At 41.2% G+C, this 22154-nt stretch overlaps 1 protein-coding gene across 1 annotated transcript in view; it reads left to right on the top strand.

Moving 5' to 3' along the window:
* LOC132817615 (titin-like) overlaps positions 1-22154 on the top strand; it is a 350611-nt gene that overhangs the window by 299734 nt on the left and 28723 nt on the right. Inside the window, exons 239-245 of the mRNA XM_060828118.1 lie at positions 2243-2830; positions 2923-3027; positions 3112-3309; positions 3404-3700; positions 3796-4383; positions 4474-4776; positions 4907-22012. Of these exons, the coding sequence (XP_060684101.1) occupies positions 2243-2830; positions 2923-3027; positions 3112-3309; positions 3404-3700; positions 3796-4383; positions 4474-4776; positions 4907-22012 (19185 nt within the window). The remainder of the gene's footprint in view (positions 1-2242; positions 2831-2922; positions 3028-3111; positions 3310-3403; positions 3701-3795; positions 4384-4473; positions 4777-4906; positions 22013-22154) is intronic.

Here is a 22154-nt window from a genome sequence, read left to right as displayed (position 1 = left end):
CCCTTAACAATTTCTCCTTCGAATCCTCCCACTTCCTCCAGATGAAAGGGATAGCCATGGGCACCCACATGGGCCCCAGCAATGCTTGTCTGTTTGTCAGCTACATAGAACAGTCCATCTTCCTCCGCTACACTGATGACTGCATTGGTGCCGCCTCATGCTCCCGTGAGGAGGTTGAGCAGTTCATCAACTTCACCAACACATTCCACCCCAACCTTAAATTCACCTGGACCATCTCTGACACCTCCCTCCCCTTCCTGGACCTATCTATCTCCATCAATGACGACCGACTTGACAATGGCATTTTTTTACAAACCCACCGACTCCCACAGCTACCTGGATTGCACTCTTCCCACCCTACCTCCTGCAAAAATGCTATTCCATATTCCCAATACCTCCGCCTCTGCTGTATCTGCTCCCAGGAGGACCACTTCCACCACAGAACACAACAGATGGCCTCCTTCTTTAATGACCGCAATTTCTCTTCCCCCGTGGTTAAAGATGCCCTCCAACGCATCTCATCCACGTCCTCAAACACCATCCCTCCAACCGCAACAAGGACAGATTCCTACCCCCCCCCCACCCACCCCATCACCGTCATCACCTTCCACCCTATCCCCAACAACCCACCCTCCCATAGTGGCACCTTCCCCTGCCACTGCAGGAATTGCAAAATCTGTGCCCACACCTCCCCCCTCACCTCCATCCAAGGCCCCAAAGGAGCCTTCCACATCCAGCAAAGTTTCACCTGCACATCCATCAATGCAATTTATTCTATCCGTTGCTCCTGATGTGGTCTCCTTAACATTGGGGAGACCGGATGCCTTCTTGTAGAGCGCTTTAGGGAACATCTCTGGGACACCCGCACCAATCAACACCACCACTCCTTGGCCCAATATTTCAACTGTCCCTCCCACTCTGCCGAAGGCATGCACCGCCACACCCTCACCACCCGACGCCTGGAGGAAGAATGCCTCATCTTCCACCTCGGAGCACTTCAACCCAAGGGCATCAATGTGGACTTCACCAGTTTTCTCATTTCCCCTTCCCCCATCTAACCTCAGTTCCAACCTTCCAGCTCAGCGCTGCCCTCATGACCTGTCCTACCTGCCTATCTTCCCTCCCACCTATCCGCTCTACCCTCCTCTCTGACCTATCACCTTCATGCCCACCCCCAGCCATCTATTGTACTCTTGGCTACCTTCTCCCAGCCCCACCCCCTCCCATTTATCTTTCCACCCGGAGGCTCCCTGTCTGTATTCCTGATGAAGGGCTTTTGCCCGAAACGTCAATTTTCCTGCTCCTCGGATGCTGCCTGACCTGCTGTGCTTTTCTCATTTAGACTCTTTGACACATTACCATGCCCTCAGCATCTTCTGAAATGCTTTACAATTATTAAGTTACTTTTAAATTTTAGTTGGTGTGTTATGTAAGTGAATATGTCAGGCACTATAACTGAAACAAATTACCACATCACTATTTTGTCTCAAAAGGAAACTTATCTAGGATTTCTTCTTCAGACATTGAAGTACATACCAGCTAAGACCTAATCAAATGGTACAATATTGTCAAGTGGCTGAATGGCCTGGCCCTACCTCTCTTATAGATTAGATTAGATTATTTACAGTGTGGAAACAGGCCCTTCAGCCCAACAAGTCCACACTGACCTTCCAAAGAGTAACCCATCCAGACCCATTCCCCCCCTGACTAATGCACCTAACACAATGGGCAATTCACCTGACCTGCATATCTTTGGACTGTGGGAGGAAACCAGAGAAAAACCACGCAGACACGGGGAGAATGTACAAACTCCATACAGACAGTCACCCAAGGTGGGAATTGAACCTGTGTCCCTGGCGCTATGAGGCAGCAGTGCTAACCACTGAGCCACTGTGCTGCCTCCAAGGGTGCACGATGACTTGTAATTCCACCTTCAATTATAGGATTCCAAGTCTTAATGGATTATGTTTGTCTTATGTTATCAATACTGTCAGAAGTCAAATGCATAATTTGTAGGGAGAATTAAACTGTTTATTATAATAAGCTCTTTGAAATTGCTTAGCCACAATACGTCACCTACAGTAAATTGTTTTCACTTAATCATTAAATTATATTGGATAGTTTCTTAAGGTGTTACCTATAACAAGACACTGCACTTAAAAACTTAAGAATGGTTTCAAGCATACTTATCAAAACTGAACTCTGAACTTATTAAACTAAATCACTCTTTTTGGATTAACAGTACCACCAAACATCGACTTACGAGACATCCCTGACCTAACATACATTGCCAGGGAGGGAAGCAATTTCCATATAAAGATTCCAATCAGTGGCAAACCCGCACCAACAGTAACATGGAAGAAAGGTGAAGATTTACTTCAGGAAAGTGGAAGAATAACTGTGGAATCCACAGCAATTAATACAACACTCGCAGTGAGAGATTGTCAAAAGAGTGATGCTGGAAAATACACAATCAATTTGAAGAATGTTGCTGGCACTAAAGAAGCTGCAATATACATGAAAGTAGTTGGAAAGCCTGGAATACCAACTGCACCTTTCCGTTTTGATGAAATAACGGCAGATGCGATTACATTAATCTGGGCGCCCCCTAAGGATGATGGTGGTGCCGAAATTACGAATTATATTTTGGAAAAGCGCGATAACGTCACCAATAAATGGATGACTTGTGCATCTGCTGTGCAAAAAACATCATTCAGAGTTACAAGGCTTCATGAAGGAACCGAGTATGTGTTTAGAGTTAGTGCTGAGAATAAATATGGAGTGGGAGAAGGTCTGAAGTCTGACCCTGTCATTGCCAGGCATCCATTTGGTAAGCAGCTTCACAGTTTTTCTCTGAACTTTAATTGCAATGCTGCACTCACTTTTAGACTAATTGATGTCTCTCTTTCTCCCTCTTCCAAGATGTGCCTGATGCTCCTTTGCCTCCAGAAATAGTTGCAGTCAGGCACGATTCAGTCTCCCTGATTTGGAAGGATCCAAAGAAAACTGGTGGCTCCCCAATTACAGGTATACAGTTTGATTTATCCTTTCAACTGGCAAATACATTTATATAATTACACAACATTTATTTCAAACTACTTTTTGCACCAGGTTATCATGTTGAATATAAAGAAAGAAACAGCCTCCTTTGGAAAAGAGCAAATAAGGCCACACTGAAAATGAAAGATCTCAGAGTAACGGGTTTGACTGAAGGCCTCGAATATGAATTTAGAGTCATGGCAGTTAACTTGGCTGGTATAGGCAAACCTAGTGGACCATCACATCCTGTTACCACATTAGATCCAATTGGTAAGTAAAATCCTTGGCACCATTTTTCATTTTCTTTTATTACATCTTATAAATGCTACAATTAGTGGCTGACATTGCATTGCTTTCCTTTCAGATCCTCCTGGTAAACCTGAAGTCATTAATGTTACCCGGACAAGTGTAACTCTAATCTGGACTGAACCAAAGTATGATGGTGGTCACAAACTAATTGGTTACATTGTTGAGAAACGTGACCTACCTTCAAAGACATGGATGAAAGCAAATCATATAAATGTTCAGGAGTGTGCCTTTACTGTTACTGATCTTACTGAGGGCTGTAAATATGAATTCCGTGTTAGGGCAAAGAACGCAGCAGGAGCAATTAGTCCACCATCTGAAACCACAGGAACTATTATCTGTCAAGATGAGTTTGGTAAGTAATTTTCTTTTTTTAATCATATGATGAAAACAAAACTGAAAAATTGACATCTCGTGGTACTGATTAATTTCTCTCTTATATATTCACAGTGGCACCAACAATTGTAATTGATCCTACTGTAAAAGAAGGCTTAACAGTAAAGGCTGGTGATACCATTGTAATTACTGCAACTAGCATTCTTGGCAAACCTCCACCAACATCAGTTTGGTCTAAGGGTGGTAAAGATTTCAAGGTCTCTGAGATAGTTCAAATTGAAAAAACACCAACTTCGTCAACACTGCATGTTAAATATGCTACAAGAAAAGATTCTGGAGAATATACTATCACGGCCAGTAATCCATTTGGCACCAAAGAAGAACATGTACGTGTGAAAGTGTTAGATGTTCCTGGTCCCCCAGGACCTATTGAAATAAGCAATGTTTCATCTGAGAAGGCTACATTAAATTGGTTACCTCCAGCTGAAGATGGAGGTTCTCCAGTCAAATCTTATACAATTGAAAAGAGAGAAACAAGTCGTCTTCTCTGGACTTTAGTTGCTGAAAATGTTCCAAGCTGCAGATTTATTGCAAGCAAACTTATACAGGGAAATGAATATATCTTCCGTGTCTCAGCTGTAAATCAATATGGCATTGGTGATCCAGTACAGTCAGAACCAGTTAAAATGGTGGACAGTTTTGGTAAATATTTGTTTTCATACTGAGCATTATGTGACTTCCAATTTTGCCTTATTAGAATAGCAAACTTCATTTGTGATATTTCTTCCTTAGGTCCCCCTGGCCCACCTTCAAAGCCTGAGATTACTAATGTTACCAAAAATACCATTACTGTTGGATGGAAGAGGCCAGTTGTTGATGGCGGTAGTGAAATAACAGGATACATTTTAGAACGTAAAGAAAGGAAAGGTCTCAGATGGGTTAGAGCAACAAAGAAACCGATTTCTGATCTCCGACACAAAGTGTCAGGACTGAATGAAGGAACTGAGTATGAATTCCGTGTCAGTGCAGAAAATAAGGCAGGCATTGGACCTCCAAGTGAACCATCACAACCAGTATTAACAAAGGATGTAGCATGTAAGTATTAAAGTTACAAAACACCTTTCTCATATTTGTTACATGTAAATTATACTTTGACAACAGACATCCTTAATGTTTCAGTACTTAATACTAATTTCATTACATTATTTTCTTTCAATTTACACAGATGTACCTGGACCACCTTCCAACCCAAGAGTGGTTGACACAACAAAAACTACAGCTAGTTTGACTTGGGGGAAACCCCATTATGATGGTGGCCTTGACATTATTGGCTATATAGTTGAACATAAGAAAGAAGGCGATGAGAATTGGATAAAAGACACAACAGGCACTGCGCTCAGAATAACTGAATTTGTTGTTGCTAACCTTCAGTCAGGAGAAAAATACAACTTCAGAATTAGTGCAGTCAATGCAGAAGGTGTTGGTGAGCCTGCACAAGTAGAAGGTCTTATTGAAATTAAGGAACGTGAAGTCGCTCCTGATTTTGAGTTGGATGCTGAACTGAGAAGAACTCTTGTTGTCAGAGCTGGAGTAACCATTCGAATCTTTGTACCAATCAAGGGACGTCCAACGCCTGATGTTACATGGCTGAAAGGAGACATCCCAGTTAAAGGCCGAGCAACTGTAGAAACCACAGATTCATACACATTCTTGCTCATCCCAGACTGCACACGATATGATGCTGGAAAATACACAATGTGTCTTGAAAATATTGCTGGAAAAAAGAGTGGTTTTGTAAATGTGAGGGTTTTAGATTCACCAGGACCACCTATCAATCTCAGAGCCAGAGAAGTAACAAAAGACAGTGTTACCATACAATGGGATATGCCGATGATTGATGGCGGCTCACGGATAACCAATTATGTTGTAGAGAAACGAGAATCAACCCGGAAGGCATACTCTACTGTCACAACCAATTGCCAGAAGTGTTCACTCAGAGTTGTCAATTTGTCAGAAGGATGTGAGTACTACTTCAGAGTAATGGCTGAGAATGAATACGGCATAGGTGAACCAGCTGAGACTTCAGATCCTATAAGAGCATCTGAAGCCCCATCACCTCCTGAACGCCTACACATTATGGATATAACAAAGCACACTGTTAGCCTGTCTTGGCCAAAACCAGAACATGATGGTGGTAGCAAAATTATAGGATATATACTTGAGGCACAGAAGAAAGATTCTGAAAAATGGATGTCTTTGGCAACTGTAAAGACACTAGATTATGTTGCAAAGAATCTTAGTGAAAATGAAGAATATACATTCCGAGTAATGGCAGTAAATGCTGTTGGAAGGAGTGATCCACGAGAAAGCAGACCGGTTATTGTGAAAGAACAAACTATGCTTCCAGAATTTGACCTGCGTGGCATTTACCAAAAACTTGTGATTGCAAAGGCAGGTGATAATATAAAAATTGACATCCCTGTCCTTGGTCGACCCAAACCAACAGTCACTTGGAAGAGAGATGGCCAAGCTTTGAAGCAGACGCAGAGAATAAATGTGGAGAGTACAGCAAATTCAACTATACTTAACATCAATGAATGCACAAGAAATGACAGTAGCAAGTTCACGCTGACTGCTAAAAATATAGTTGGTGAAGTTAGTGACACCATCACTGTTCAAGTTCATGACATTCCAGGACCCCCCAAAGGACCAATTAAATTTGATGAAATTTCATCTGATTTCATATTGCTATCATGGGAGCCTCCTGAAAATGATGGTGGAGTGCCAATAAGCAATTACATTGTAGAAATGCGTGAGACCAACAGTACTTCATGGGTAGAGCTAGCCGCCACTGTAATACGTACAACGTTTAAAGCACCTCACCTTACAACTGGAACTGAATATCAGTTCCGAGTCAAAGCTCAGAACAGGTATGGTGTTGGCCCTGCAATTTCTTCAGAGGCTGTTGTTGCAGCATTCCCATTCAAGGTGCCTGGACCACCTGGAACTCCTCAAGTTATTGCTGTTAGTAAGGATTCAATGACAATCACCTGGAATGACCCTGTTTCTGATGGTGGAAGTCCAATTTTTGGATACCACATTGAAAGAAAAGAAAGAAATAGTATACTTTGGCAAACTGTAAGTAAGGCATTGGTTGTAGGCACCACATTTAAATCAACCGGACTCACAGATGGTATTGCATATGAATTCCGTGTGATCGCAGAAAACCTGGCTGGCAAAGGTAAGCCAAGCAAACCGTCAGAACCAGTGTATGCATTGGATCCCATTGATCCACCTGGTAAACCAGTTCCACTTAACATTACAAGAAATTCTGTGACACTCACCTGGACAAAACCAGAATTTGATGGAGGCTTCAAAATAACTGGTTACACGGTGGAAAAGAGGGATCTACCTAGTGGCCGCTGGCTTAAGGCAAACTTTAGTAATGTTCTGGAGACTGTCTTTACTGTCAGTGGTCTTAATGAAGGTGACAAGTATGAGTTCCGTGTATTAGCTCGTAATGCTGCTGGTTCAATAAGCAAACCATCTGAACCCACTGACGCAATCATATGCAGAGATGACATTGAAGAACCCAGAATAATGGTTGATGCTAAATTCAAGAGTCTTGTACTATTGAAAGCAGGTGAAACGTTCAAACTTGAAGCAGATGTTAGAGGACAACCACCACCAACCATGGTCTGGACAAAAGATGGAAATGAACTTGAAGAAACTGGAAAAGTAGAAGTAAAGATGTCAGATTTCTCTACTGTTCTAATTCACAAAGACAGCATAAGAAGAGATGGTGGTGCATATACGCTTACTGCAACCAATCCTGGAGGAACAGCGAAGCATGTTTTTAACGTAAAGATTTTGGATAGACCTGGACCTCCTGAAGCACCAATCGTAGTTTCAGATGTCACAGCAGAAAAATGTGTGATATCATGGTTGCCGCCAACAGATGATGGTGGTGCAAAGATTGACCACTATGTAGTTGAAAAACGTGAAACCAGTAGACTCGCATGGACTAATGTGGCCACAGATGTTCAACTAACCAAATTAAAGATAACCAAACTTCTGCAAGGGAATGAATATATTTTCCGTGTTATGGCAGTAAATAAATATGGGGTTGGGGAACCGTTAGAGTCTGATCCTGTTGTTGCTGCCAATCCATTTGTCCCACCTAGCCCGCCTAAGAATCCCATAGTTACAGCTATTACAAAAGATTCAATGGTGGTTTGTTGGGAGCATCCTGATTCTGATGGTGGAAGTGAAATTACTAACTACATTATTGAGAGGCGTGACAAGACAGGAATGCGCTGGGTTAAATGCAACAAAAGAATAGTCACTGACTTACGATACAAAGTTGGAAAACTCACAGAAGGACATGAATATGAATACAGAATCATGGCTGAAAATGCTGCTGGTGTAAGCCAACCCAGTTCTTCTAGTCCATACTACAAAGCAATGGACACTGTGTTCAAGCCTGGACCACCAGGTAACCCTAGAGTGCTAGATACTAGCAGATCTTCAATCACTATTGCATGGAATAAACCTATTTATGATGGCGGCTCAGAAATTACGGGTTACATGGTTGAAACAAGCCTCCCAGAAGAGGATGAATGGACAGTTGTAACACCACAGAGTGGACTCCAGGCCACATCTTTCACAATCACTAATCTGAAAGAAAACCAAGAATACAAAGTTCGTATATATGCTATCAACTCCGAAGGTATTGGAGAACCTGCACAAATTCCTGGAACAGCTAAAGCTGAGGAAAGGTTATTGCCTCCTGAAATAGAGCTTGATGCAGACTTGCGTAAAGTGGTATCCATAAGAGCTTGTTGCACTTTGAGATTATTTGTCACAATTAGAGGAAGACCAACACCTGAGATTAAATGGGCAAGGGAAGATGGGGAACCCTTGGACAGAGCTTCAATTGAAAATACAAGCTCATACTCTCTCCTTATCATTCCAAATGTGAATAGATTTGACAGTGGTAAATATATCATAACAGTTGAGAACAGTGGGGGCAGCAAATCTGCTTTTGTCAATGTTAGAGTGCTGGATACCCCAGGAGCACCACAGAATCTTAAAGTTAAGGAAGTTTCTAAAGAATCAGTTACAATCACTTGGGAACCCCCACTCATTGATGGTGGCTCCAAAATTAAGAATTACATTGTGGAGAAAAGAGAATCAACAAGAAAAGCATACTCTACAGTGATTGCCAACTGTCATAAAACAACCTGGAAGATAGACCACTTGCAAGAAGGTTGCAACTATTACTTCCGCGTTCTGGCTGAAAATGAGTATGGAATAGGTCTTCCTGTTGAGACACCTGATGCAATTAAAGTATCAGAAAGACCACTACCACCAGGCAAAGTGACTCTTGTCGATGTGACAAGAAACAGTGCAGTTTTGTCATGGGAGAAGCCAGAGCATGACGGAGGCAGTAGAATTTTAGGATACATAGTGGAAATGCAAACTAAAGGCAGTGATAAATGGACAACATGTGCTACAGTGAAAATAACTGAAGCTACCATCACAGGATTGACACAAGGTGAAGAGTATATATTCCGGGTATCAGCACAAAATGAGAAAGGTGTCAGTGATCCCCGACAGCTCGGGGTTCCTGTAGTTGCAAAAGATCTGGTAATTGCTCCTATTTTAAAGCTTCTATTTACCACATTCAGCGTCCTAGCAGGAGAAGACTTGAAAGTTGATGTACCATTTATTGCACGCCCAAAACCAACTATATCTTGGTTGAAAGATAATCAGCCATTAAAACAAACAACAAGGATAAATGCTGAGACCAAAGACAGTAGAGCTGTTCTGATGATCAAGGAGGCCTGTCGTGACGATGTGGGTCAGTACAACATAAAACTTACAAATGCAGCAGGGGAAGCGTCTGAAAATCTGAGCATTGTTGTTTTGGACAAGCCTGGGCCTCCAATTGGGCCAGTTAAAATTGATGAGGTTACTGCAGATAGTATCATTATATCCTGGAATCCACCAGAATATGATGGCGGTTGTCAAATCAGCAATTATATCGTTGAGAAAAGAGACACTTCAACCACTGTCTGGCAGATTGTTTCTGCTACTGTTGCCCGAACAACAATTAAAGCTGCTCGCTTAAAGACTGGGACTGAATATCAGTTCAGAATTGCAGCTGAGAATAGGTATGGAAAGAGCAGTTACTTGACTTCTGAATCTGTTGTGGCACAATATCCTTATAAGCCACCTGGCCCACCTGGTACTCCTTTCATAACAAATATTACAAAGGATAGCATGGTGGTGCAATGGAATGAACCAGTCAATGATGGTGGAAGCAGGGTTCTAGGTTACCATCTTGAACGCAAAGAAAGAAATAGCATTTTATGGGTGAAACTGAACAAGACAATTATTTCTGATACAAAATTAAAGTCTACAAATCTTGAAGAAGGTATTGAATATGAATACAGAGTTTATGCTGAGAACATTGTTGGCATTGGCAAACCAAGCAAAGTGTCTGAATGTGTCGCAGCTAGAGATCCTTGTGATCCTCCAGGTCGCCCTGAAGCTATAATTGTCACTAGAAATTCTGTGACACTACAATGGACCAAACCTGAATATGACGGAGGCAGCAAAATCACTGGCTACATTGTTGAAAAGAAAGAACTTCCTGATGGTCGTTGGATGAAAGCCAGCTTTACAAATGTCATCGACACTCAGTTTGCTGTCACTGGCTTAGTTGAAGACCAACGATATGAGTTCAGGGTAATTGCTAGAAATGCAGCTGGTGTATTCAGTGAACCATCTGAATCCACTGGTCCAATTACTGTTCGTGATGAAGTAGAACCACCTCGAATTAGCATGGATCCACAATATAAGGAGGGTATTGTCATACATGCAGCTGAAACATTCAAAATTGAAGCTGATGTTTATGGAAAACCAATACCTACAATCCAATGGATGAAAGGAGACCAAGAACTTGAAAATACAGCTAGGCTTGAAATTAAAAATACAGATTTTAATACACTTTTGACTGTCAAGGAATCTATTCGTATAGATAGTGGCCACTACACCCTGTTGGTAAAGAATGTAGCTGGTGAAAAGTCTGCTGTTATTAATGTGAAGGTACTAGACAGACCAGGACCCCCTGAAGGACCAATTGTTGTAAGTGGAGTAACTGCTGAGAAATGTACGCTGACCTGGAAGCCACCAAAACATGATGGCGGTAGTGATGTGTCACATTACATTGTTGAAAGGAGAGAAACTAGTCGTTTGGTCTGGACTTTAGTTGACGCTAATGTGCAAACTCCAAGTTGCAAAGTTACCAAGCTTCTGGAAGGAAATGAATACATCTTCCGTGTTATGGGTGTAAACAAATATGGTGTAGGTGAGCCACTTGAATCAGATCCTGTATTAGCAAAGAATCCATTTGTGCGCCCGGATCCACCAAAGACACCTGAGGTTACTGCGATCACAAAGGATTCAATGGTAGTTGTGTGGGGAAGACCTGCATCTGATGGTGGTAGTGAAATTCAGGGTTACATTTTGGAAAAACGTGACAAGGAGGGCATTAGATGGACAAGGTGTAACAAACGGCTGGTCAGTGAACTACGTTACAGGACAACTGGACTTATAGAAAACCATAATTATGAATTTAGGGTATCTGCTGAAAATGCTGCTGGTATCAGTGAACCAAGTCCATGTTCCACTTTCTACATGGCATCTGACCCCATCTACAAACCCGGACCACCCAACAATCCTAAAGTAACTGACTTTACAAGATCTTCTGTCTTCCTTTCATGGGGTAAACCCATTTATGATGGAGGATGTGAAATTCAAGGATACCTTGTGGAGATGTGTGATATAAGCACTGATGAATGGATAATGTGCACGGCAGCAAGTGGCATTAAGCAGACCCACTATGAAGTGGCTAAATTGCAGGAAAAGCATGAATACAAGTTCCGCGTCTGTGCTATCAATAAAGCTGGAGTTGGTGAACATGCTGACTTTCCTGGTACTGTTCTTTTGGAAGATAAGTTAGAAGCTCCAGACCTTGACCTTGATGCTGATTTGAGGAAGGTTATTAATGTCAGAGCAAGTTGTTCTTTGAGATTATTTGTTCCTATCAGAGGGCGCCCTGCTCCAGAAGTGAAATGGACCAAGGCAGATGGTGAAATAAGAGACAATGCACAGATTGAAATTTCTGAAAGTTACACGTTGCTTGTAATTGACAATGTTAACAGAAATGACTCTGGCAAATATATGTTAACTCTGGAAAATAGTAGCGGAACAAAATCTGCATTTGTTACTGTGAGAGTCCTTGATACACCAGGCCCACCAGTTAATCTCAAAGTAAGGGATGTAACTAAAGATAGTGTCACCTTATCCTGGGAATATCCTCTCTTGGATGGTGGTGCTAAAATTAAGAACTTCATTGTAGAAAAACGTGAATCTACAAGAAAAGCCTACTCAGCTGTTATCACAAACTGCCACAAGACCTCTTTTAAGATAGAACAACTCCAGGAAGGTTGCAATTATTATTTTAGAGTAACTGCTGAAAACGAGCATGGAATTGGAGTACCTGCAGAAACTGTTGACCCAGTTAAAGTATCTGAGGTACCACAGCCTCCAGGAAAAATAACATTGGTTGATGTGACAAGAAAGTCTGTGTCCCTTACCTGGGAGAAACCAGAACATGATGGTGGTAGCAAAATTATCCAGTATATTGTAGAAATGCAGAGTAAAGGTAGCGAAAAATGGTTGGCATGTGCACATGTAAAAACACTTGAGGCAACAATCCAAAACCTAACCCAAGGAGAGGAGTATCTGTTCAGAGTTATAGCAGTGAATGAAAAAGGAAAGAGTGACCCAAGAACCCTTGCAGTACCTGTAATTGCTAAAGATCTTGTGATTGAACCAGATGTCAAACCAGTATTTAGTAGTTACAGTGTACAGGTAGGACAGGACTTAAAGATTGAGATCCCGATAGCTGGATGTCCTAAACCAACTATTACTTGGACAAAGGATGGTCAACCACTCAAGCAGACAACTCGAGTTAATGTGTTTGATTCTGGCAGTGCTACAATCCTAACCATCAAGGAATCAATGAGAGATGATCACGGATTGTACAGTATCAATGTGGCAAATGCTGTTGGACAAAAGACAGCAACTATTGAAATAATAACACTTGATAAACCAGGACCACCAAAAGGCCCTGTACGGTTTGATGAAGTTAGTGCTGAAAGCATTACAATTTCGTGGGATCCGCCAAGCTTTACTGGTGGCTGTCAAATAACTAATTATGTAGTTGAGAAAAGAGATACAACTACCGTAAACTGGGAAATTGTTTCAGCTACAGTTGCAAGAACAAGTCTGAAGATAACCAAACTTAAAACAGGAGCAGAATATCAATTTAGGATATTTGCTGAAAACAGATATGGTAGAAGTTTTGCTTTGGATTCTCAGGCAATTATAGCCCAGTATCCATTTAAAGAGCCTGGCCCACCTGGTACACCATTCGTTGCGGCTGTAACTAAAGACAGCATGGACGTGCAGTGGCATGAACCAATTAATGATGGTGGAAGCAAAGTCTTAGGATATCATCTTGAGCGCAAAGAAAGAAACAGCATTCTTTGGACAAAAGTTAACAGAACCATTATTCCAGACACAAGGTTTAAAACTACAGGACTCGAAGAAGGCATTGAATATGAATTCAGAGTGTATGCTGAAAATATTGTTGGTATTGGAAAGTCAAGCAAGGTGTCTGAATGCTACTTTGCACGAGATCCATGTGATCCTCCAGGTTGTCCAGAAGCCATCATTATAACCAGAAATTCAATAACACTTCAGTGGACAAAGCCTGTGTATGATGGTGGCAGTATCGTAACTGGATATTTAGTGGAGAAGCGTGACTTACCTGAGGGTCGCTGGATGAAAGCAAGCTTTACAAATGTCATTGAGACTCAGTTCACTGTAACTGGCCTCACTGAAGACGAAAGGTATGAGTTTCGGGTTATTGCTAAGAATGCTGCAGGAACAATTAGCAAACCATCTGACAGCACTGGACCAATTGTTGCAAAGGATGAAGTTGAACCACCCAGACTAGCTATGGATCCAAAATACAGAGAAACAATAGTGGTGAATGCAGGTGATACATTCAAGTTAGATGCTGATGTTCATGGCAAACCGCTACCCATTATCCAGTGGTTCAAAGGTGACAAAGAAGTTGAAGAATCAGCAAGGCTTGAGATTAAAAATACAGATTTCAAAGCTTTACTTCTCGTTAAGGATGCAATTAGAGTGGATGGTGGTCAGTACATTCTTCAGGCTTCTAATGTTGCAGGTACAAAATCTGTTCCTATTACTGTAAAAGTCTTGGACAGACCAGGACCTCCATTAGGCCCTATCCGAGTTACTGGTGTCACTGCTGAGAAGTGTTCGTTATCTTGGAACCCACCAGAACATGATGGTGGAAGTGCGATCTTACACTATATTATTGAGAAACGAGAAACTAGTCGCCTTGCTTGGACAGTTGTGGCACCAGAAGTTCAAGCTACTGTGCACAAAGTTACAAAACTTTTAGAAGGTAATGAGTATATCTTCCGTATAATGGCTGTGAACAAGTTCGGTGTTGGGGAACCCTTGGAGTCTGTACCCGTGTTAATGAAGAGTCCATTTACACCTCCTGGTCCACCAAAATCTTTGGAAATCGCCAATGTTGCAAAAGACTCAATGACTGTTTGCTGGAGTAGACCAGATAGCAATGGCGGTAGTGAAATTACAGGTTACATTGTAGAGAAGAGGGACAGGTCTGGCATCAGATGGACGAAATGCAACAAGCACAGAGTAACAGATTTGCGCTTTAGAGTCACAGGACTCACAGAAGAGCATGAATATGAATTTAGGGTATTAGCTGAAAATGTGGCTGGAATTGGTGAACCAAGTCAGCCAACAAATTTCTACAAAGCATGTGATCCTGTTTATAAACCTGGGCCACCAGCAAATCCACACGTTGTAGATACTACAAAAAATTCTGTTGTGCTTGTTTGGGGAAAACCAATTTATGATGGTGGCTGTGACATTCAAGGATATATAGTAGAAATTCGTAAAGCAGATGAGGAAGACTGGATAATATGCACACCACAAACTGGTCTACAGGTCACCCGCTTTGAAATTGGGAAACTTACTGAAAATCAGGAATATAACATGCGTGTATGTGCCATCAACAAGGTTGGAGTTGGTGAACCAGCAACAGTAGCTGGTACAGTTAAACCAGAAGATAAACTTGAAGCACCTGAAATTGAACTTTCAGCTGATTTAAGAAAAGGAATCACAGTTAGAGCTGGCTGTACTGCCAGAATCTTTACACCATTCAAAGGAAGACCATCCCCTGAGATCAACTGGTCAAAGGACGAAGGAGAACTAACTGAAAAGTGTCAAGTAGAAAAGAGTTTAAGCTTTACTCAACTAACAATAGACAACTGTGACAGAAATGATGCTGGAAAGTATATTTTGACTTTGGTGAATAGCAGTGGTACGAAGTCTGCATTTGTTACAGTAAAAGTTCTTGACACTCCTGGAGCTCCACAAAACTTAACTGTGAAGGATATAAGGAAAGAATCAGTTACACTACACTGGGAGCCACCTCTTATTGATGGTGGTGCAAAAGTTAAAAACTACGTCATCGATAAGCGTGAATCAACCAGAAAAGCGTATGCTAATATAACTGCTAAATGTAACAAGTGCAGCTTCAAAGTTGAGAATCTCACTGAAGGAGCAATTTATTACTTCCGTGTGATGGCAGAGAATGAATACGGTATTGGTATACCTGTTGAGACGGTGGATGCTGTAAAGGCTTCAGAGCCACCTTTAGCACCAGGAAAAATCACCCTTGTTGATGTCACCCAAAAGAGTGTGTCTCTAACTTGGGAGAAACCTGAACATGATGGAGGTAGCAGAATTATGGGATACTTGGTGGAAATGCAACCTAAAGGATCTGAGCATTGGGGTGTAATTACCCAATCCAAAACATGTGATGCACTAATTTCTGGTCTCAGTTCAGGACACGAGTATCTCTTCCGTGTGATTGCTTTCAATGAGAAAGGAAAAAGTGATCCTCGAGCTTTGGCTGTACCAGTGATAGCTAAAGATCAAAGTATTGCACCTGCTTTCAAACTCATGTTCAACACGTACAGTGTCCAAGCTGGGGAGAGCCTTAAAGTTGAAGTTCCATTTATTGGTTGTCCCAAACCTAAGATTATATGGATGAAAGATGGCCAGACACTAAAACAGACAACAAGAATTAATGTGGAAGATGCAGCAACAGCAACAGTCATTCATATTAAAGAAAGTCAAAGAGATGACCATGGGAAGTATTCTGTAAGTGCTACAAACAGTGCTGGGAAGGTAACAGAAGAGATTGGCATCATTGTGCTTGATAAGCCAGGTCCTCCAGTTGGACCAGTCCGATTTGATGAAGTCAGTGCTAATTTTGTTGTAATGTCATGGAATCCACCAGAATATACTGGAGGCTGTCAAATTAACAACTATATTGTTCAGAAACGCGACACAACTACCACTGATTGGCAGCTGGTGTCTGCAACTGTAGCAAGGACAACTATTAAAGTTACTAAACTTACCACAGGATCTGAATATCAATTCAAAATCTTTGCTGAAAATAGATATGGGAAGAGTTCATCTTTAGATTCTTCAGCAGTCATTGCACAATACCCATACAAACAACCTGGGCCCCCAGGCACTCCATTTGTGACAGCTGCTACAAAGGATTCCATGTATGTGCAATGGAATGAGCCTGTGATTGATGGTGGAAGTAGAATTTTAGGTTATCATCTTGAACGCAAAGAAAGAAATAGCATTTTGTGGACTAAACTGAACAAAACAATAATTCAAGATACCCACTACAAATGTAATAATCTAGAAGAAGGTATTGAGTATGAGTTCAGAGTTTATGCAGAGAATATTGTTGGCATTGGTAAAACTAGCAAGGTTTCTGAATGTTACGTAGCCCGTGATCCTTGTGATCCTCCTGGCCGTCCTGAAGCTGTTGTTATCACAAGAAATTATGTTACTCTACAATGGAAAAAACCTCAATATGATGGTGGTAGCAAAATTACAGGATACGTGATAGAAAAGAAAGAACTTCCTGAAGGTCGCTGGATGAAAGCTAGTTTTACTAATGTAATCGACACTGAATTTACTGCTACTGGATTAACTGAAAATGCAAGATACGAATTTAGAGTAATTGCAAGAAATGCAGCTGGTACTTTCAGTGAACCATCTGAAAGCACTGGACCAATTACAGCAAGAGATGAAATTGAAGCTCCATCAGCTTCCATGGATCCTAAATACAAAGATGTAATTGTTGTTAATGCAGGAGACAGCTTTGTACTTGAGGCTGACATCCATGGTAAACCAGTACCTGATGTAACATGGATAAAAGATGGCAAAGATATTGAAGCAAATGTTGCCAGAATGGAAACTAAAACTACCATTCAGACAACTAGTTTAACTGTCAAGGATTGTATAAGAATTGATGGAGGACACTATGTGCTTAAGCTCAGTAATGTAGGTGGAACAAAATCTATTCCAATTACTGTTAAGGTCCTGGATAGGCCTGGCCCTCCTGATGGTGTTTTGACAGTTTCTGGTGTAACTGCAGAAAAGTGCTACTTGGCTTGGAATCCTCCTTCTCAGGATGGTGGTGCCAGTATTTCTCATTACATAATAGAAAAGAGAGAAACATCACGACTTTCATGGACACAGGTAGCATCTGATGTGCAAGCTATTAGTCACAAAGTAACCAAACTTCTAACAGGTAATGAGTATATATTCCGTGTAATGGCAGTAAACAAATATGGAATTGGTGAACCAGTGGAATCTGACCCAGTTGTGGCTAAAAACCCATTCCATACACCAAGTGCACCAACAGTACCTGAGGTTACAGCTATTACTAAAGATTCCATGGTTGTGACATGGGGACGTCCTGATGATGATGGTGGCACTGAAATTGAAGGATATATACTGGAGAAATGCGACAAAGATGGAATCAGATGGACCAGGTGCAATAAAAAGAGGTTGACTGATTTAAGATTTAGAGTTACCGGTTTAACAGAAGGTCATTTCTATGAATTCCGTGTGTCTGCTGAAAATGCTGCTGGTATAGGTAACCCAAGTGATTCATCCATTTTCTATCAAGCTTATGATGTAATATACGTTCCTGGGCCACCTAGCAATCCAAAGGTGGTAGACACAACAAGGTCTACAGTAGCACTTACCTGGGGCAAACCCATTTATGATGGTGGAGCTAAAATTAAGGGATATGCTATAGAAGTGAAAGAATCAAACACTGACAACTGGATCACATGCACGCCCCCCATGGGTGTGCAGGTAACACATTTCACAATAGAAAACTTGAAGGAAAATACTGAGTATAACATTCGTATCTGTGCCATTAATTCAGAAGGAGTAGGAGAACCTGCCAATGTTTCTGGGACAGTAATTCCAGTTGATAAACTTGAGCCACCAGAAATTGAACTGGATGCTAATCTCAGAAAGATTGTGTCTGTACATGCTGGTGGTACTTTGAGGCTATTTGTTCCTATTAAAGGCAGACCAGAGCCTGAAGTAAAATGGGAAAAAGCTGAAGGAGCATTAAGTGAGCGCGCCCAGATTGAAGTTACAAGTTCTTACACCATGCTGGTCATAGATAACGTCAACAGATTCCACAGTGGCAAATATAATTTGACTTTGGAAAACAACAGTGGTACTAAATCTGCTTTTGTTAATGTCAGAGTACTTGATTCGCCAAGTGCACCTGTGAACTTGCACGTAAAAGAAGTGAAGAAAGATTCAGTGACTGTATCATGGGAGCCACCTCTTATTGATGGTGGAGCCAAGATCACTAATTACATTGTTGAAAAACGTGAGTCAACAAGAAAGGCTTACGCAGCTGTTACCAACAATTGTACGAAAAACACCTTCAAAATTGAATCACTTCAAGAAGGTGGTATATATTTCTTCCGTGTAATGGCAGTTAATGAGTATGGAATTGGCTTACCAGCAGAGACCACTGAGCCCACTAAAGCATCTGAAGTACCCTTACCTCCTGGTAAAGTGACATTGGTAGATATAACACGCAATAGTGCAACGCTTACCTGGGAGAAACCTGAACATGATGGAGGTAGTAAAATAACTTCCTACATTGTTCAAATGCAGACAAAAGGAAGTGAAAAATGGATTTCATGTGCCCAAGTTAAAACATTAGAGGCAACAGTGAAAGGTCTAACTTCAGGTGAGGAATACACCTTTGGCGTAATAGCTGTGAATGAGAAAGGAAAGAGTGACATAAGACAGTTGGGAGTACCAGTGGTTGCAAAAGATATCGAAATAGAGCCATCTGCTGAGCTTCTTTTCAACAGTTTTAGTGTAAAGGCTGGTGATGACCTCAAGATTGATGTACCATTTAGAGGAAGACCTTTACCAACTGTGACATGGAAGAAAAATGGTGAGCCTTTGAAACAGACAACACGAATAAATGTTCAGACATCAAAAACATCAACATTGCTTACCATCAAGGAAGCAATAAAGGAAGATGTTGGAAAATATGAAGTAACATTTTCTAATAATATAGGATCAAAAACTTTCTTAATTACTGTTATTGTTCTTGACAAACCTGGACCACCTCATTCCATTCATATTGATGAAGTCAGTTCTGATTTTATAACTCTATCATGGAATGCACCAGAGTACGATGGTGGCTGCCAAATTAACAACTACATTGTCGAAAAGAGAGATACCACAACAACTGTATGGGAAACAGTTTCTGCTACTGTTGCAAGAACATCAATTAAAGTCATACACCTTACAGCAAAATGCGAATACCAGTTCCGTGTCTATGCAGAAAATCGATATGGCAAGAGCCACTACATTGAATCCCCTGCTGTTGTTGCAGAGTATCCATTTAAGCCACCTGGTCCTCCTGCAACTCCTATTGTTGCCCACGCCACCAAAAGTTATATGATTGTAAAATGGAATGAACCAGTTGTTGATGGAGGTTCCAAAATTATTGGCTACCATCTTGAATGCAAAGAAAGAAGCAGTATCTTATGGACAAAGATGAATCGAGGTCCTATAGTTGACACAAAAATGAAAGTAACTGGCCTTGAAGAAGGTCTGGTTTACGAATATCGTGTGTATGCTGAGAACATTGCTGGTATTGGTAGGCACAGTAAGGTTTCTGAGCCTGCTGCAGCAAGGGACCCATGTGATCCTCCTGGACAACCTGAAGTAACATATATTACTAGAACCTCTGTTTCATTATCATGGACCAAGCCTGAATATGATGGCGGTGCTAAAGTAACTGGTTATATTATTGAATCTAGAGAACTACCTGATGGACGCTGGCTTAAGTGTAATTTTACTAATGTCCAAGAAACCTATTTTGATGTTACTGGTCTAACGGAAGATCAGCGTTATGAGTTCCATATTATTGCAAAGAATGCTGCAGGATTATTCAGTGAACCATCTGAATCAACAGGACCTATTACTGTTAAGGATGATATGGAAGCCCCAAGAATTATGATGGATGTCAGATTTAGAGAGATTGTTATCAAAGCAGGTGAGACTATCAAAGTTGATGCAGATATTGCAGGTCGCCCTCTTCCAGTGATATCGTGGACAAAAGATGGCAAAGAGCTCGAAAGTCAAGCTAGAGTTGAAATCCAATCAACCAACAATAACACTGCAATTACCATTAAGGACTGTGTTAGACGAGATTCAGGACAATATGTTATAACATTACAAAATGTTGCAGGAACAAGATCTCAAGCTATTAACTGCAAGGTACTTGATAGACCAGGCCCACCTGCTGGTCCATTGGAAATAAGTGGCCGTACCGCAGAAAAGTGTTCATTGTCATGGGGACCTCCTCAAGAGACTGGAGGAGCAGAAATTGATCACTATATTGTCGAAAAGCGTGAAACAAGTCGTCTTGCTTGGACTTGTGTAACAGAAAACTTACCAACAACATCTTGTAAAGTGACTAAACTGCTTAAAGGCAATGAGTATGTTTTCAGAGTAATGGGAGTGAACAAGTATGGAGTTGGTGAAGCTTTAGAGAGTGAACCTGTCAAAGCTATTGATCCATTCACAATTCCTAGTGCACCAAAATCTCTAGAAATAACCAATGTCACAAAAGATTCTATGACTATCTGCTGGGAAAGACCTGACAGTGACGGTGGAAATCCAATTGCTGGGTACATAATTGAGAAACGAGAAAAGAATGGTTTACGTTGGGTTCGAGTTACTAAGAAACCTGTGTACGATCTAAGAGTAAAAGCAACAGGGCTCCGTGAAGGTGCTGATTATGAATATCGGGTACATGCAGAAAATGCTGCTGGTGTAGGTCCTCCAAGTGAACCATCAGCCTTTGTCCGTGCTGAAGATCCAGTTTTCAAACCTTCTCCTCCATCCAAACCAAAAATTATTGATTCAACAAAGACAAGTATTACTGTTAGCTGGTCAAAGCCTCTGTTCGATGGTGGAGCACCAATCACTGGATACAATATAGAATATAAGAAGGCTGAAGACACTGAATGGACAACAGCAATTCAGAATTTGAGAGGCACAGAATATACAGTGCTCGGACTTGCATCTGGAGCAGAGTATGTTTTCTGTGTACGATCAATTAACAAAGTTGGTGTTAGTGATCAAAGTGAAATATCTGACCCACAGTTTGCAATAGAAAGAGAAGAGGAACCTGCATTTGAAATTGATAATGAAATGCGCAAAACTTTAATTGTCAAAGCTGGAAGTTCCTTTACATTGCCTGTAACTTTTAGAGGAAAGCCTGTGCCCAATGTTATGTGGAGCAAACCAGATGTAGACCTCCGTGTAAGAGGATGTATTGATACTACTGATTCAAGTACCTCTCTAACAATTGAAAAAGCAACAAGAAATGATGCTGGCAAATATACTTTAACATTGCAGAACATTTTGGCTACTGCCACACTCACACTAGCTGTCAAGGTTCTGGATTCACCTGGACCTCCTGGCCCTATTATTATAAGAGACGTTACTAAGGAATCTGTAACACTGGCCTGGGATGTCCCAGAAAATGAAGGTGGTGCTCCAGTGAAGAACTATCACGTAGAGAAGCGTGAAGCTAGTAAGAAGGCATGGGTCACAGTAACGAACAACTGTCAACGTCTCACCTACAAACTTAGCGACTTACAAGAAGGTGCCATTTACTATTTCCGTGTCCGAGGTGAAAATGAGTTTGGTGTTGGTGTAGCTGTTGAGAGCAAGGATGGTGTTAAAATAACAGGTAATTATCCATTTCTTACAACTTCTTAAGCTTTTTCATAATTAGTTATTGAACTGTAACACCTAAACATGTAGCATAACCTTAATGTTCACCCCATCTTTTAATACAACAAATCCTTTGCATTTTATTTTCTAATTAATTT

This window comes from Hemiscyllium ocellatum, chromosome 7 (genome assembly GCF_020745735.1).
Source record: "Hemiscyllium ocellatum isolate sHemOce1 chromosome 7, sHemOce1.pat.X.cur, whole genome shotgun sequence".
NCBI classification, from domain to species: domain Eukaryota; kingdom Metazoa; phylum Chordata; class Chondrichthyes; order Orectolobiformes; family Hemiscylliidae; genus Hemiscyllium; species Hemiscyllium ocellatum.
Note: the sequence above shows the minus strand (reverse complement) of the source record. Positions and strands in the feature narration are given on the sequence as shown.